The 17,408-nt window shown below is 41.7% G+C and overlaps 2 protein-coding genes across 7 annotated transcripts in view; one reads left to right on the top strand and one right to left on the bottom strand.

Annotated features, from left to right (window-relative positions):
* lnx1 (ligand of numb-protein X 1) overlaps nucleotides 1–7,662 on the top strand; it is a 62,273-nt gene extending 54,611 nt beyond the window's left edge. For all 5 annotated transcript variants that reach the window (XM_028588348.1, XM_028588349.1, XM_028588347.1 and 2 more), the window contains 5 exons: nucleotides 555–689; nucleotides 2,760–2,937; nucleotides 3,998–4,244; nucleotides 4,963–5,121; nucleotides 6,859–7,662. In XM_028588348.1, the coding sequence (XP_028444149.1) occupies nucleotides 555–689; nucleotides 2,760–2,937; nucleotides 3,998–4,244; nucleotides 4,963–5,121; nucleotides 6,859–6,994 (855 nt within the window). In that variant the 3' untranslated portion in view covers nucleotides 6,995–7,662. The remainder of the gene's footprint in view (nucleotides 1–554; nucleotides 690–2,759; nucleotides 2,938–3,997; nucleotides 4,245–4,962; nucleotides 5,122–6,858) is intronic.
* A 51-nt stretch (nucleotides 7,663–7,713) lies between these two features.
* Nucleotides 7,714–17,408, bottom strand: part of fip1l1a (FIP1 like 1a (S. cerevisiae)) — a 34,077-nt gene continuing 24,382 nt past the window's right edge. The window contains exons 12-13 of one of the 2 annotated variants that reach the window (XM_028588222.1): nucleotides 8,534–8,668; nucleotides 7,714–8,267 (exon numbers count right to left, since the gene is read on the bottom strand). In XM_028588222.1, coding sequence (XP_028444023.1) covers nucleotides 8,126–8,267; nucleotides 8,534–8,668 — 277 coding nt within the window. In that variant the 3' untranslated portion in view covers nucleotides 7,714–8,125. The remainder of the gene's footprint in view (nucleotides 8,268–8,533; nucleotides 8,669–17,408) is intronic. The other variant, XM_028588223.1, reaches the window with a different exon arrangement.

The raw sequence follows: 17,408 nt of genomic DNA, 5'->3' as shown, positions 1-17,408 counted from the left end.
ATCAATCTTCTTAGTCTCTCTTTGCCAGACCTTCCTCCACAGAGCTGCGGAGGAAGGTGGCGAGTCCACACAGCATTCATGGGATGGGGAAAAAACGTTCTCTGGTTTATTGGTATTTCTTTAAACCAATCAACATCTTCTTGGACGGCGCTCAATGCCGGACGGAGCAACGCCGGGTCTGCAAAGTAGCCTCGAGAAGCAACTTGTTTTGGTGAAACACGTACATTCAAAAGTTGTTTTAGTCATGCAATAGAAAACTCTGATTGGACTGATAGTCTAGCTAGCTGTCTGGATTTACCCTGCAGAGATCTGAGGAGCAGTTAACCATAGTCCTCAGAAATCCACCGGAGTTTAAAATGCCAACACAAAGAAAGAGGAAGGTAACGGACATCTGGCCGAAATAAGTGAAATCCGGCAGAATTTCCGGCAGCAGCGGAGCAATCCCGGAAGTGGAACGTCATGGATATAGACTACAAACTTCTCAATCTTGCTTTTAAAAACATCTGTCTGTTGTAACTCATGTCCTAACTCTGCTGTCTCTAAATGTTCTCCAGGCAAGCGAGGAGGGTGTCCACTTCATCGTGTCTCGTCAGATCTGCCTGCCAACCCCAGACATCTTACAAGAAGCTCCGTGGGGCATGGACGGACCCCCACCATATTCCCCTGTGGATATAGAGCAGACACTGCTGGTGAGCAGCGCATACGGACACATACACATGAGACGAGAACGGTAGCAATACACAGACAGGAGCTTTGTTCGTGATAAATACTCCCTTTCAGGTGCAAATGATCCATGAAGGTGTTGTTCTCCCATCAAAGCTGTTAAAGAGTATCTTTAACTTTCCCAGTTTCTTACTGAAACTGGTGATATATGTTCTAATAATAATGTTCAGAATCACTGTTTCAAGCTGAAAATGTTTAATTTAAAATTTGTTTTAAAAACAGGCATAGAGGTAGGCTACTATAGATCACTATCCGTAAAAATGCATTGCTTCTCCTATCAAACAACTACATTTTGGCAGTGCCTGAATTGGAACAAAAAAGGTACCCTAAATTCAGCAGTTGCATGACATGATCATCGCATGGGTCTTGGATATATTTATATTTCTACGTATATCTTGCAGGGGTTACACCAAATAGTTGATTATTCAATGATTTAATCTAAGGAGCCTGATTCAACTGCCATTCTCAAAGTCGAATCGTAGGAGTGTCTGAAAATGTGGTTATGAATCAAAGGATCATTCCATTCGGGCTATATGAGGGTGCTGAATGTCTGAGTTTCCAAAGAATTGCTTGGTGTTTCCCAGAAAATCATGGTATATAGCCTATTTTGATATACATATCAACCGACAAATATCTTTTAAAATAGAATACATATCTCTCTCATCATCAGTTATGGCGCTACAGCCAGGGGCCAGTTAGCTTAGCTCAGCATAAAGACAGAGGGAAACAGCTAGATGGCGCTGTTGAAAGGTAACCAAATCATACTGGCACCTATAAAGCTCACTAAATAATACGTTAATTAAAAGTCAGTTTGCCCGGACAAGAAATAGTCCCCTGAAAAAACTTGCCATCTACACTTTGGTTTTTGTACATGTAGTATAAACAGGCTAGCTGTCCACCCCCTTACAGTTTTCATGCTAGGCTAAGCTAACCGGCTGTTCATATTTACCATTTAGTCATGAGAGGTATCAATCTTTTCACCTAACTCTCAGCAAGAAAGAAAGGAAGTATATATCTCAATATGTCTCATTTATCCTTTAAAAATTAAGAGGTTACTACTGACTAAATTACTTTTTTAGTGGGGAGAATGCCATGTCAGAAAAAAAGAGTCTCTGATAGTGTGTCTGATAGTGTACTTATTTACACTAAAGCGCACCACACAGTAGTGTATAGTATACCACTTACACAGTGTATTGTGTAGGTTGGCAGCAAGTGTTCACACAGTCATAGTCAGTGGCGTGCCCCGGGGTCAGTCATATGCCTACAAGTGATCTCCCCCCTGCGAGCGCAGCAGAAATGTATGAATGCAGCACATGAGCAAAGCAGCACAAGCTACATCCCATCAACCTCAATATGTCCGTGTGTTATTCATTACTACTCTAGTGTACCCCCTTCCCTCTCCCCCGTCTGACACTCAGACTCACTCGTCCTAAATAAAATCTCAAATCACTTAATCCCACACACAGCCTCGTTCACCAAACCAAAACGCACATCACTACGTCTATGAATAAATCAGTTTGCTCCATATATCGAACATGAACACAAAATGAAGAGGCGCTTGAGCTGCCTGACGCTCCGTCTTAATAGCCACCATATATTATACATCACCAGTTATGCTAATAAGGGTCATTCATTAATTAGCAGCTATGTCTATGTCATTTGGACTCTTGTTCCCATAGCATAGCATGGGCGGAATTTATATGAATTCTCCGACCATTAAGGGGCTATCGCAAGTCCCAGAGAAAACAGCCCTTTATTAATATGCAAATGTGCGTCTCCACAGTCTAATTAGATGATACTGTCTATAGAAGGTGCCCTTGGTGTTACAATTAAGTTCATATCATGTTTGGTCTTGAGTTGCTGTGTTTATAAGAATGTGGATACACAAAGAAAGAAGCCAATCAATTATGAATGTCCTGCATGTTTTTAGATCAACTCCCATTGCAGTACATGGTATTGGGGGGGAAACAGCCCTATTGCTTTTAAATCTCCATTATTAATTTTGTCCTTCATTGCAAATTCTTTCTCTCTCTAAGGACTCTTGTCAGAAGCCTGCATGCTATGAGAAGACAGTTACTCTGACTAAAGAGCCGTATGACTCCCTGGGTATGACGGTGGCGGGCGGCATGTCCAGCCGAGGGTGGGACCTCCCTATTTACGTCACTAACGTGGACTCTGATGGAGTGGTGGGACAGGAGGGCTCCATCCGCAAAGGTAACCGCCAATAAAACGCCTTGATGTCTCTTTCCAGTACATAACCTGCTGTTCAATCTTATAATTATCAGAATATTAACGCACATCTTTATTACAAGGATTGTGATGTTCGCCGCTTTCGTGCAAATAATTACTCGTTTCGTGGATGGGAGTATTTGTTTTCGTGAGGTTGTAGCCTACTGTTGTGCGAAGCTCCGGAGCTCACATTATGGCTGGCACACTGTCATGGATTTGGCTTTTGTGCTGAACACTTATACACTTGTATATAACAGAACGCAGTGATTGATGAACACTTAAGATTCATGTTTTCATTACCGAGTGTATTCATCCAGCAGACGAAACTCAGCGATGCTTCTGTGGTTCAGTGCGTCGCAAATTGGCTCTAAAGACAAACAAGCATTAGCATAGCAGTGCTCGGGACTCATTGTGTTCCACAGGAGTATATGTGGAGTACTCAATTATTTTGTTGCCTGAAATCAGTCAGCTCTGAAATAGAGCAAAAAACACAAAGCGGTACATAAATAACTGGATGTTACAGCTGCAGTGTTGATATACTATGATGCAGTTGGAGGCATGGGAGAGATTTAAGCCACAACTGCTAATTGCAGCATATCCAACTTAAACAATATATAGACTTTATAAAAACAGAAGCAAATTGGGTCTGATTGTCCTGTGCGTGGTTCAAGGTGCACATTGATATTGGACCGCAGAAGCAGGTGTGGTTATTAAACATGTTTTTGTGTATTGTAATAGACTATTAATTTGCATATCCGCGCAGGGCAAGCGTGTCCTTTCGAGTTGCTCACTAGCAGCCTGGACCGTGCCGTCTGTTTTTCTTTGCACCATTTTCAACCCCTTTCTTTTTAAACCACAGGTGGCATTTGGTTTCCATCCCTTTGTGTTGTAGCAGGAAGGTTGTTGAATATTAAACAGGCAGATGATGAGTCCCCTGCCCTGTGAGGGCTTTTGAAAAAAAAAAAAAAGGCATTTATCAGGGCCAAAACCCCGGGCAGAGGATAAGCTGTGCTGTCCACTTTCTGCCCCCCCTCCCACCCCGCAGGTGACATCCTGTTGAACGTGAACGGGCTGAACTTGACGGGGGTGACGCGAGGCGAAGCCGTGGCCAACTTGAAGAACACCTCGTCTCCTGTCGTGCTCAAGGTCTTGGAGATGCGTCCTCCGGAGGAAAGCCTGCAAGAGTGCATGCTGCCACCCTGTCTCACTCCCTCACCCACAGACAGCAACAAGAGCCCAGTGCCTAATGACGATTACTCGCCCCTGTGGGTGTCATGGCTGCAGCTACCCAGGTGAGCAACCCCTCTTTGTGTCTCTGTTTCCACTGCATACACATTTTTTTTCTACTTTTATCCACTCATTTTTTCAGGAGCCCGGTATAATTTACATCTCCCCACACTGGTCCTATTGACCTCTGCCAGCTGGTGCCACCTGAAATTTAGACAGAGCCAGCTGGGGAGAAAATACTCATTATACTTTCAAACTAACTTTTCCGCTTAAATATTCACCTATTATTATTATTATTATTATTATTATTATTATATCAGTGAAACTTTCCATCGGATTGAAACATATGAATTCATATCTTAGTTAAATATGTTGTCGGGAAGACAGCGGCACGCTGACAGCAATAAACAACTGCTGCTGTGAAATAAATGAAATAAAAATGTGTTTCTCCTCAAACAGTGAATTGATTACGAGTCATAATAAAACATGTTCTGAGTCACCATGGGATTGTAGTCTAGTCCGGCGGTGCAGAGAAAAGGATTTGAATGTCATTTCCACTAGCTTTGTGGGACTGATATAGAAGTCCAACTATTCTTTATTTCCTGGGAGGAAAGTCACACCTTCCTTCAAAGAGCAGCCAGGCCTTTGTCTTCTGAGCGGGGGCCGGTTTCAGCAATCTAGCTACTGGGCACACACTCAGCAAGGATATACAGTTTATATACTAATTTAAAGATGCAGCTGAGAGATTAGTGTTTTTTAATCTCTCTCTCTTGGCTCATGCAGGCATCTCTACTGCTGCAAAGACATTGTCCTGCGGCGGAGCACTTCGGGCAGCCTGGGCTTCAGTATCGTGGGCGGTCAGGAAGAGGTCAACTGCAATCAATCCTTTTTTATCCGCTCCATCGTGGAGGGGACGCCGGCCTACAATGATGGCAGGATACGGTGTGTATATCACTTTTTATTGCTTATGAGCAAAACAGTTTAGACCAGCTTCAACACTAACTGCGTTTGCAAAAAGATGGTACTATAACATCCACTTTTAGGTGTATATCTACATGCGTTTCCATCCATCTTGTTTAATGCGCATTTTCAATTTGCGCATAAAAACCTGAGTGGAAACACCGTAATTTCAAAATGTTGCAAAAGAACTTTTTTGCACTTTCTATCAAGCCTGTCTCTATAATGCATTATAAACACATGTATAATGTGTTATAATCTGCTTATAGCGCTATATAAGTATAGTTATAAGCACTCATAAATATTCCTAATGCTTTATAACAATAAATATAACACATTTAAAGCATTTTTACCATGACTTATAAGGTCAAGTATCATAATGCTCCATAATTGCTGGTTGCTCACTGTCTTTTTTTATGTCTATAATGCACTATAAACATACTTATAATGCTATAATTTTGTGTATTGCCCTGCGTCATTATAGTTATAAGCACTCATAACGCTTCATAATACTTTAAAAACAATATTCATAACAAATTATAAAGCATTTTATAATGACTTATACTGTAATTGCTCATCACTCCTCACAAATGTGACAAAATGCAGTGGAAAAAGATTTAGTGAATAAATGATGTACATGAAACATCATTGTTCCCCACAGAGTTAGACGAGAGGGAGGGCCTTAGTCGCTGTAGAAACTTGAATTCAGACAGCACAAACACCTGCGCCGGGGGTGGGGGGGTCTGATCCTGGACTGCCCCCGACAGATCTTTTGCTGGTTAGACCCAGCACTGCCCGCCAGCCGCCAGCCTGCTGTGGCCCCCAGCGCTCGGGTTTGCACTCACCTGGCTGAAGTGAAGTCTCTACAGCCGCTAACTGAATGTCTTCGGTACTCCGGACCTGCCCCCCGTCCACTCTCCTCCCTGCGTAGCGCTGGGGAGGACCGCGGGATGCGCTAGCTAGCTAATTGTTGTCTCATTTGAGGTCTGATAGAGAGTGGGGCAAAGGAGATGAAACAAACAGAAATGTCAGTTTCTTTTTTACATTGTTTTTCAATGTTTGTGGTTCGACTGCCGCTCTTTTAAAGGTGCAGTATGTAAGACTTATAAAACTAACTTTCTGCTGAAACTGACCCTATGTTCCAGTAGAACTACATGAAGCAGGTCATTTAAAAAAAAATCCAGCTCCTCTGGCACCACCTACAGTCTGTAGTGAGATTTGCAAAAATCCACCGCTCCCTGTTCAGATGCACCAATCAGGGCCAGGGGGGGGTGTCTAACTGTGTGTCAATCACCGCTCATGCACACGCATTCATTCTCCCTTGTGGGGGGAGGAGTATATGAGACCATTTTGGGCTTTAGCAGAAAGGGACTGAGAAGTTGTCAATGTTAAAATTTTTGGCTAAGTCCTTGATCTTCACAATCCTACCTACAGCACCTTTAATTGCGTTATCTTGTTGTGCCCTCTTCTTCTGCAGTGGTATAGTGGTTTTCTGACTGGAGAATTGGCGCCAACTACGGCTTATTTTGATGAACCAACCCTAATAATCGCAATACCGTAGCGGATGGAAACAAGCCTTCATTCGCACGTTCTTTTGCCTGATTTTCTCGAAATTCGGTTACATTTTGTGATACATTTGTCAAGTAATTTCTCGGTACCCATGTTAATTTACATAATCTGAAATTAACAAGGCTTTTTCATTGGCCATCTGGCTCTGTGTAGGTGCGGGGACATCTTGCTGGAGGTGAACGGGACGAGTACGTGGGGAATGACCCACACGGCGTTGGTGCGCCTTCTAAAGGAGCTTCGGGGCAGAATCACCCTGACCATCGTCTCCTGGCCGGGCAGCCTGCTGTAGCAGTGCTCCAAGTCATCAGGCGCTGCTTCAGTGGCACCGACCAAGGAATGTGGAAGGCAGAGCTTGAGACTAGCTGACCACCCTAAGCTTGCTGTGTGGATGAAGCTTAGAATAGTGCTATAGCTGTATGGATATCTGACTTCTGATGGACAGCTGAGACTTTGCCAGGAGTTTGAAGAAGGACAAACATGAGACTGGATTGTTACCAGAGGTTAACTTGCCCCCTCCTGGAACGCTGAACAGGGAGAATCCAGGCCTGGGACACTTCTGACTAGGATGTTGGTGTTATCTGTTTGGTTGTGAGGACATGATCACTCTCTGGCACAGCATCCAGTGAGTAGGGGGTGGGCGGATCGAGAGGAGACACGACACGTTGCCAATTCCAGTAGTTATATATTAGGGTATGCGTTAAGTTGGACTCACATTTCTTTACTGTAAATGTTGGGTGTCTAAAAAAGTACCGATCCAAGCACTTGTAATACGTTTCTTTTGTTTGTTTGTGGTATGGCCTTTAAATATAGGCTCCATTCTGTTTGTACTGACAGTAGTTGTCATCTTCATCTGTTGACCTGAAGACACGTTGCCAAGTAGTAGTCTGTGTTGAGTTTTTTTTCTCTTTTCTTTTATTTCAGAAGCTATGGCTAAATTATCAAACCACTGGCAATAAAAAAAAAAAAATATATATATATATATATATAATAATGGATCAATGTGTTCATTAAATGTTAAAAAAAAAAATTAATTAGGTGATATTGTGGAGGCCTTACTAATTTTCTTACTTTTAAGAAAAAAAAACTGACTTGGTTTCTGTGTATCAGTGGATGGTCTGAGGCCCATCTGCTGTGGTCTGTCACGCTTCGGCCTGTGTAGTATATCTGATGGTACATTTGGTTAAATGATCAATAAAGTCATTTGAAAAAGAGAGTTGTGTGAGAAAATACATACACAAACGCCTTACTTCAACTCAACAAAACCAACAGTTAAAGCTGATGCAACACAAACATCTTGTACATACAGTATACGTCAAATTATCTTCTATTAGCTTCTCTGAAAAAAAACGTTCTGATGAAACGTGCGGTAAGATGCCACGGGGCACTTCATCTTATTAAAAAAAGATTGCGAGACAGAAAGTCAGTCACGTTTTAATTTCCTCCCTTGGTCATCAGAGGACATCTTCTTGGTCTCCTTGTCCTTCCTATTTCTTTTGGCCTTCTTGTGTTTGTGTCTACTCTGACTGTCTCTGTCCTCACCACTGGGCCTCCTGCTGCTGCTGCTGAGGACAAAGATGACAATCACATTATAATTCTGTCATCTTTTATTCAGATTTTTCTAAATTTAGCACCATCTGCTAGCCAAGTGCTGGTAAAATATGCAAGTGGCTGGTAGATTAGCTTTACTCACCAGCAAAAAAACAATAGTAATCTGTTGATTGGCATTTGCTAGCCATTTGGCTGGTGGACAAAAAAGTGTGTATGTGTGTGTGTGTGTGTGTGTGTGTGTGTGTGTGTGTGTGTGTGTGTGTGTGTGTGTGTGTCAGACCTGCGCGATGATTTCTTCCATCCTTCGCTGTCGTCTGTGTGCCTCCTCTCTCCGTGCCGTTCTTCCTTTTCCCTCAAACTGTGGCGTCTGTGGCCTCGCTCCGTAGTGTCCCTGTGCCTCGTTCGCTCCTCTGCACTGAAAAATATCATACCCCATGCGGGTAGTGTATGTTTTACATTTGCCACTGATGAAACTGGAGGCTTTTTTTTAATTGGGAAATAATACAAAGGGAAAAAGAGCTCGTAGCCCGCCACAGGAATGAGACTGCTGGCCTTTTTTTACCCCTTCTCCACTGGGACAGAGATAAGTCAGAACTCAAGGGACCAAAACCTTAACCACAGTGCCGGCCTGTTTCACTGCCTGAGCTTTTGTAGCCCTGGTCTAGACTTTGAGTAACAAAGAGCACAATACTAGTGTCACACGGCCTTTACTGTATATTAAAGCCAAGCAGGCATGCTGCAGTATCCTCTAAGCTCAAATAAAATCTATTATTCACTGTAGGACCTGCAGTCCTGTGAGACCAGAGGACTGATCATAACTCCACACCTTTTCTCCCCAATATAACCTCTGAAAACACTTGCAAAACATATTGATGCAAAGGAGGAGGGACAGATCCCTGATATCAAATGTGGGTTGGAATGAACCTGGAAACGTGGCTTCAACCAAAGACTATAGTGCAGATGTTCCCAAAGTAGGAGCTGTGGCACCCTGGGGTACCTGAAGGACTGCCCAAGGGTGCCCCAAGATTAATTTCCAATTTTTTACTGAACATTTATAATAACCACAGAACAGCAGAATGCCATGATTGACCAATCAGAATCAAGTATTCAACCAAGCCTTGTAATAAGGAAAATGTAACAGAGGGATTTCAATGTTTGTTGCTCACTTGTTGTGTTTAAAGATGTAATCTAAAAATTGGTGCTCATCTGTCGTCAAACGCAGCAGCGGTGCCAAGTCAGATCAAGAGACAAAAAAAGTCTTGAAAAAAACTCAAATGTAAGCTAATTTTACTTTTATAACAGAAAGAAAAAAACCTAATAAAAATAATGTAATGATAATCATTTTTATTCACTTTGTGTGGACGAGTGCCACGAAAAAAGAATCACCCCTGGCATACAGTAGTGTCCCATTACAGGAGCTGTCTCCTTTGAAGGATGCAGTCTATTACAGTGTAACCTTCAGAGGGCATCTCTAGTAATGAGAGGCTGATTGGCTGCAACACTGTCTGTGTCCATCCCAAATGAGTTTCACCATAACATTATTACACGTTACCACTACTAGACTCATAATCCATTATGTTTTAGTTAATCAGTTATGTAAACTATTCCACAGTTAGAATATAAGACAAAAAGCTTGCTGAAGGTGGCATGGTTAGCTCCACTCTGACTGCTTCTATGACAGGGATTTCAGCTAACTATGTAACTGGTTTCCTCAAAGCCATGGCAATTGTGAGGCTGTGATACTCATGCTTGATATTTGCATATTAGAGCCAATTAATATGTAGATTCTACTAATGTGACCTTATTTGGTAACTCTGACCCATCCCATGGCGCTATGTTTCTACACAGTCAGTCCCACTTAGAAAATCTTCAAACAATTGCCTTGTTTGTATTTCTCCACATGTGCCATACATCAGAATCCAACGTGTGTTAAGACCAGGGCCGGCCCGCGGCATAGGCAGTATAGGCAAATGCTAGTTCAAATGAGTAAAGAAAAGTTAAAGATAATACGAACAAAAAGTGACAAAAACATCAGAGAAAACGATACAAATTTCAGAAAAAGCACCAAAGACGTTGAAAAAAAAGTGCAGAAAACAATGTTAAAAGGTGCAAAAATGACAAAAAAAGCACCAACATTTTTTTTTAAATGATGACAAAAATGTTGGAAAAAGCAGCAAAAACAGCTGAAATCTTGCCTATAGGGCACCAAATTGGTTAGGTCCAGCTCTGGTTAAGACAGAGTGTTGGAGAGACCAAATACAAAGATGGAATCTTTATTTTAGTGTCACAAACAAGGTCCCACACCTGCTCCTGGTCTCACCAGGGACAGTGGCAAGAAAGTGACAGATCGGGTTAGGGTTAGGGTTAGTTCCTCAACACCATTTGTTTCAGTTCTTTGGACAGCGACCACCCAGCCATCTGGGTTTGTAAGGACCACTGACTGCCAGATTGTTTGATTTGGCCAAATGGACCAGCATTTAATCAGGTTACTGATGGACCATGGTTGGTGTAAAGACACCATTGCCAATCAGTTTGCTCCAGACACAACAAAGATACTACTGAGGAGCCAATATTTCCGTCGTCGTGTGAGCATAAAATCAGACAATATTGGGGTATCAGGTCAATTAAAACCTACAGAAGAAAAGAAGTAGAAACTGCAGCTGAGTGTGTGAGAAACAAACATGTTTTGTAAAAGATTACCAGTGCGCAGAGCCCTTGGGAAGAGAGGTTTAAACTTGACAAAGAAAGCAAGTGTTCAGTTGTGCTTGTTTTTCCAGGAGATCATTTTCAGTGTCATAGTTCTTGTTCTTGGCCTTGTTTTATCCAAATCCAGCAGCAGTTCATGGTCTTTTCCATACTGCCTCTTAATATACAGTACAGTACTATACAGTGCACACATATTTGGGAAGAGGTGATGCTAATTCAGATTGGCTTGTCATAATAAGTCGGAGGGCTCCAGTTATAGAAGAGGAGTCTTACAGAATACACTGAACACAGATGACATTGTCGATTGTTTGTTAGATTAAAGAGAAAACTTTACTGTCTGCCAAAGGGGAATTTGTAGTGTGTGTGTATACATTGTCTCTCTCACACACTCCCTCGCCTCAACAGAAGACACCTTGGCTCAGCTTACAGTTTTAGAATAATCACCCTGACCTTTAAGAATCATCTCGCTGAAGGCATTTCTTCACGACTATAAAAGTATCATCTTGCTCGAAAAAGTCTGTAGGAAAAGTACAGATGCTGCACTGCTAGGGCAAACAGCTCGCACATGGCTGGAGTAATTATTACCATTCACTTACTCAACACAGAGAAGAGAGAGAGAGAGCCTTAAGGGGCAGGGTTGTTGCAAGTACAAAGCTAAATATATTCAATATTTGGAGACAGCTCTTGTGTTAGCAGCGGGGATTAGGACCCAAGGCCCACATTTGTTCTTGCTCAGAGCCATTAGCTTTAACAGAGAAACAACCACCTCACATAACGCCAACAACACAGTCAAACGGTTCCCAAGGAGGCAGTGGTAGAACAAGTAAATTACAGCGTGGAAGCCTCGGGATTTGCTTTTACAATTTGTGGATTTTATTCACCAGCTGGGCCCAGGGTAGGGTAGGGCAGCATCACAGATTTCACAAAACGCCTGAGCCTGTCGCCGTGTAATTTTGTCCACCCCATCCCTGCAGTCGTTGAAAGGACAATTCCGGCGCAAAATGAACCTAGGGGTTAATAACACATGGGTACCGAGTCGACCGTTCTCTGGGATATGTTTTCATGCTAATCGAATATGACCAGTTTCATTGCAAACCACTAATTACCTTTCAACGCTAGTTGTCGGGGCATGCTAAAGTAAAATAGATACCACAAACAAGGCTCAAATTATTACCACACTTCCACAGTAACATAATGAGGGACAGTGTTCGAACTATACCGTGTCCTTCGGGGGAGCCCACTTTTTTTTGCATGCACTTGCTACTTACAAAGATACATAAAAGCTACAAGTGTATGCACTATACAGGATTTACTTTATCGACAGGAATAGATAGGGCAAACAGCCAGCCACAAATAGTCTATAAACAAAGCATCAGGCTGTCTTTGAGAATTTCACATGAACAACGGTTAAAGTTACTCAGGCTACCGAAGAATACCAGAATTCCTCCGTTCAATTAGACCATAGAGACGCAACCCAAGCTTCCATCCTTAACAAACAGCCATGTATATGGGCTCTTCCAGTCTCTCCAGTCTCTGACCACCATCTTCAGCCAGAGAGGACATTATTTCTTTAGCTTCTTCTTGCGTTGTCACCCCGGCGGGAGGTGTGCCAACAGGGCTTGTAGCAGGTGAATTGGTCGTGCTATTAACATCATCGCTACACAATTTCCTAGGAAAACCAAAATGTATTAAACTGCCTTGTTTTCTTTTTGCCATGGCTATATGACGCTTACTGCAGAATGGATTTCTGCACGCCGATTAATGGCCTCCAACGTTTAGATTTTTTCTGCGAATCTTTGAGTTAACATGTAGCCTACTAAACATGAGTTGAATTTGCACCGCAGCGCTGCTACGCCTTGATGCTCATGAGAAGAATAGCATATATAGTTATCTGAAGTGAAGTAGATTTTAATCGCTGTCATGCATGAATGAATGATATTTTTGCAGTTTTACACATAATAATCCACAATGATCACATTACACAAAACTGAAATTGCACGTCAAAATGACACACTGTTAATATTTTTAGAGACCCCCCAAAATTTCACAAATGTTTTCAGGGGAGCCCATGTCTTATTAAGGGGAGCCAAGCTCCCCCGTAGTTCGCACCCTGATGAGGGTCCCTACATTTAAACCGTAGCATTGAGAACTTTTTTAGTGTACAGACAGTTTATTAAAAAGATAGTTTAGAAAGACAGTACCTTCGGTATACAGGCAGGCGCCATCTTGGGAAAACAGTCATGACCAGTCGAACGGCGTGTTTGAGCCATGTTACTGGTTATTGGTTGCACGGCATTCGGCGTTCGACTGGTCATGACTGTTTTCCCAGAGAACGGTCAACTCGGTACCCATGTGTTATTAACCCCTAGGTTCATTTTGCGCCGGAATTGTCCTTTAACTGAGAGGCCCGATGATTCAGTCAGCCACACTGCGGATATGAAACACAATTTATGATTGGCACAATTAACATGAAAGTCATACCCACAAGAATAAATAGCATCTGTGAGCGGAGGGATAGAATATAACGGAGCAGGAGATGTTATTTCAGAACCATTATATACCATATTATCCAGTCTCTAGCAGTAGTTTGGGGTTAGCAATAAGCCAGCTTTTCTGTAACACCAAATGTTTGTGGTCTCAAAGATTATATAATAACTTTTTTTTTCCCCAGACAAAATCATAATAACTTAATGTGACCTTATTTGGCTTTCCTGTCTCAACCTTTATCTCTCCTTTTACCTCTCTCCTGCTCCTACGTACTAATCTAATCTGTGATAATCATGCTTGATATTTAGATATCAGATCCAATTAATATGTAGATTCTACTAGAGACCTTATTTGGTAACTCTGACACATCCCAAGGTGCTGTGTGTCAGATCAGCACCAAAACAAGTTTTACCTTCTTCTTTTTGTCAATTTATTGAACATGTTAAAAAAATTCAAACACAAAGTAAAACCTATAAGCAATAAAAAAAAAAAGTAAAACTTATGAGCAATAAAAAAAGAAAAACAAACGGGATTCTCAGCAACGTATAAACAACAAATAAGCAACTCAAATAATATTGTTCATGTTCAAAAGGGGTAAGAAGTCCTACCCCCCCTCTTCATTTTTATACATTATTCATAATAGAAATTAAATTTGCATCCATCATCGTCCATGTTCAACACGGTCGGCTTGAACAAATCAACCCGTTTGGACAAAAACAAGAACAAAATAATCTGAACAGATGAACCACCGCTCTGTCTGCCCTCAAAACCATTTGTTTCAGTTCTTTGGACAGCAAGCGCCCAGCCACACTGTAAGGAGGGTTGTTTGATTTGGCCAAATGGACCAGCATTTAATCAGGTTACTGATGGACCATGGTTGGTGTAAAGACACCAATGCCAATCAGTTTGCTCCAGACACAACAAAGATACTACTAAGAAGCCAATATTTCCATCGGAGGGTGAGCGTAAAATCGAATGAAATTGGGGGCTCAGGCCAATTTAAACCTACAAAAGAAAAGAAGTGGAAACTGCAGCTGAGTGTGTGAGAAACAAACATGTTTTGTAAAAGATTACCAGTGTGCAGAGCCCTTGGGAAGAGAGGTTTAACCTGTACAAAGCTGGCAAGTGAGCGTGTGTTACTTGCTGTTAGTGGCAGGAAGAAGAAGAAGCAAATGCAAGGGAATGTATGCATGGCAGCTATGTGTATATGTAAAGCTATGTTTAATGAATAAATACAGAACGTAGCATTCAAGCGAGCACTGTAGAAGGAACATTAAAATTGATTAGGTACAGACCCTGAGATTTGCTCTGGAAAGAAATGAGTTTCATGCATGACTTTGAGTCAGAAAGACAAAAAGTATGTCACATTAAAGGCTAAGTAAGTTGGGTAGTGGGGAAAATAAAAACAGATGTCGGTGGAAGAATATATACAGGCCCCAAGTTAGACCCTGAAGCCAGGATAAAAGTGGCACCAGGCACAAAACCAGCTTAGGAAAATCAAGTAAAAGACCGATTTAACTGTGCCCCTCTCTGCCTATGGCAGAAGGCAACTTGGATCTTGCTGTTGTCTACTGCATTTAAAACAAAACCCTGGAAGAAAGACGGAGCAGTTCCTCCAAAAACACAAGGCTGCCATCAAAGTTGCTTTGAGGATTCTTTTTTTTTTTGAAACTACAGGCAAGACTTATGAGGTTATGAAAATGTAACTCTCCAAATGTTTTCAGCTAAGAAAGGAAAGCACTATTGTGCATTGATGCAAATTAAATAAGACTGTGATTTTTGACTGGTGCAAATTACTTTGAGGCTGTAAAACATTATTGCCATGCTTTTGCTGTTCTGAATTAGAAATGCTCTAATTTGGTTTCATTGCATTGTATTACAGCTGCCTTTTTTCAATTACCAGTTCCTGTTCCATATTCGGAGTCAGCTAAACCCTTTGTTAACAACGAAACTAGCCTCACAGCGTTTCATAATGAGGCATTCTGTGCAAGTTTAGGAAGGAAGACAATATCATTTGAATTTCTTTGGGAAGTTTTAGGCCTTTATTTGTATAGGAAGTCTGCTGAAGTCATGAAAGGGGAGAGAAAGGGGGGAATGACATGCAGTCACAGGTCGGAGTCGAACCCACGGCCGCTGTGTCGAGGAGAAAACCTCTACATATGGGCACCAATCTACCAAGTGAGCTACCCAACGCGCCCGTCATTTTAATTTCTTTATCACCCTGGGACTTCTCCACTCATTGAACTTCCCGGCTAATATGTGCAAGCTTTTCTATCGTCCAATGATCAAACCAGCCGGGGGGGATTTAAATTAGATTTACATTTCTTTGAGCGTGCGTGCGATGCCATGTGTAAGCAATGGAAACAAAACAAAAAATGAACATTGGGTGTGTGTGCACATGTGCACATGAAAGAGGTGATGAGATGAGAGGAACATTTGTCATGCGGAGATGTGATAAACCAAATGGCCAATCAGCTCTTCAGCCTACACCCACTGAAAGGTAGAGGCGGTCGGAGACAGAAACACACAGTGTATCACCCACTGGATGAATACATGCAGGGTTTTCCCTACCATTATCATTTTTAGGTGCAGCACCCCAGCCGTTTGGGCAGCACCTAAGCCACAATGAATGTTAAATCAATCTGAGCATCAAAAGTAACAAAAATACTTTCCTAAGATCTAATGATAGTAGTTGGTCCTCGGTGGACTTCTTTGTCTTTGAGCTTTTTGAGTGTTATTTATTTATTACTATACGATATGGTGATAATAATGTTCCAAAATGATCGTCAAACTGCATCTTTTTTGTTCTGTTTTTATTGAAAAACCTTTTCTTGGAGGGACGAAATATGTGCACCTAAGTCTTTTATAAAGCTAGGGGGAAACCCTGTACATGTGAGTGTTAAACTAATGGAATCTATTAGTGGTGGCGGTAAATCTGATGCGTGCGGTCACAACCACAGCTGATAACCAGTAGCTGATGTTTAGAGGGCTGCCCTGCCACACTCGGCCTGCGTGTGACTCAGCACGGGACACGTGGGCTACCAAGCACAGCGCCTGAACAAATGCACCATCTAACGCACATGTGTCAAACTCAAGGCCCGAGGGCCAAATCTGGCCCCTGGCATATTTTGATCTGGCCCACATATCAATTTAGGTCTACAATTAATTTTGGCCCACCAAGTTTTTGTCGCTTTTTTATGTTTTTGCCACTTTTTCAGAGGTTTTATTTTTTGCTGCTTTTCTGACTTTTTTAAATGTTTTTTTCAATGTTTTTATCACTTTTGCTACCTTTTTCGGTTTTGTTTTTCTATGATCAATAAGGAACTTTTTTAGGACTTTATGTCGACCAAACTGTAAGTGAGAAGACTTTATAAGACATACAATAATAGGGTCAAAGATATTTGACTTTTCTCTTAAGTAAAAGCATGTCTATGAAGTTGAGTTTGACAGCCCTGATCTAATTACAACAGTGTTGGGAAGGTTCCTTTGGAAAGGTAATAGGTTACCGATTTATCGGTTACCGAAGTTACCCTATTTAAAACTTAATAGTAGTGTAACTATTACAATTACTTTAAAGCGCCCATATTATGCTCATTTTAAGGTTCATAATTGTATTTTGAGGTTGTACCAGAATAGGTATACATGGTTTGATTTTCAAAAAACACCATATATTTGTTGTACTGCACATTGCTGCAGCTCCTCTTTTCACCCTGTGTGTTGAGCTCTCTGTTTTAGCTACAGAGTGAGGCATCACACTTCTATCCCATCTTTGTTGGGAGGCACACATGCTCAGTAGCTAGGTAAGGATCACATCAGCTAGCTGTTTGTTTCTACAACTTCAGTCAACAAGGCAGGATTAGTTGGGAGACTTCATGAACATTTGCATAGGTAACTGTAATTTAATTACACATTTTTTTCACCAGTAACTGTAACGGATTACAGTCAGCTTTATTCACTGGTAC

Source organism: Perca flavescens, chromosome 9 (assembly GCF_004354835.1).
Source record: "Perca flavescens isolate YP-PL-M2 chromosome 9, PFLA_1.0, whole genome shotgun sequence".
Classification (NCBI taxonomy): Eukaryota; Metazoa; Chordata; class Actinopteri; order Perciformes; family Percidae; genus Perca; species Perca flavescens.
Note: the sequence above shows the minus strand (reverse complement) of the source record. Positions and strands in the feature narration are given on the sequence as shown.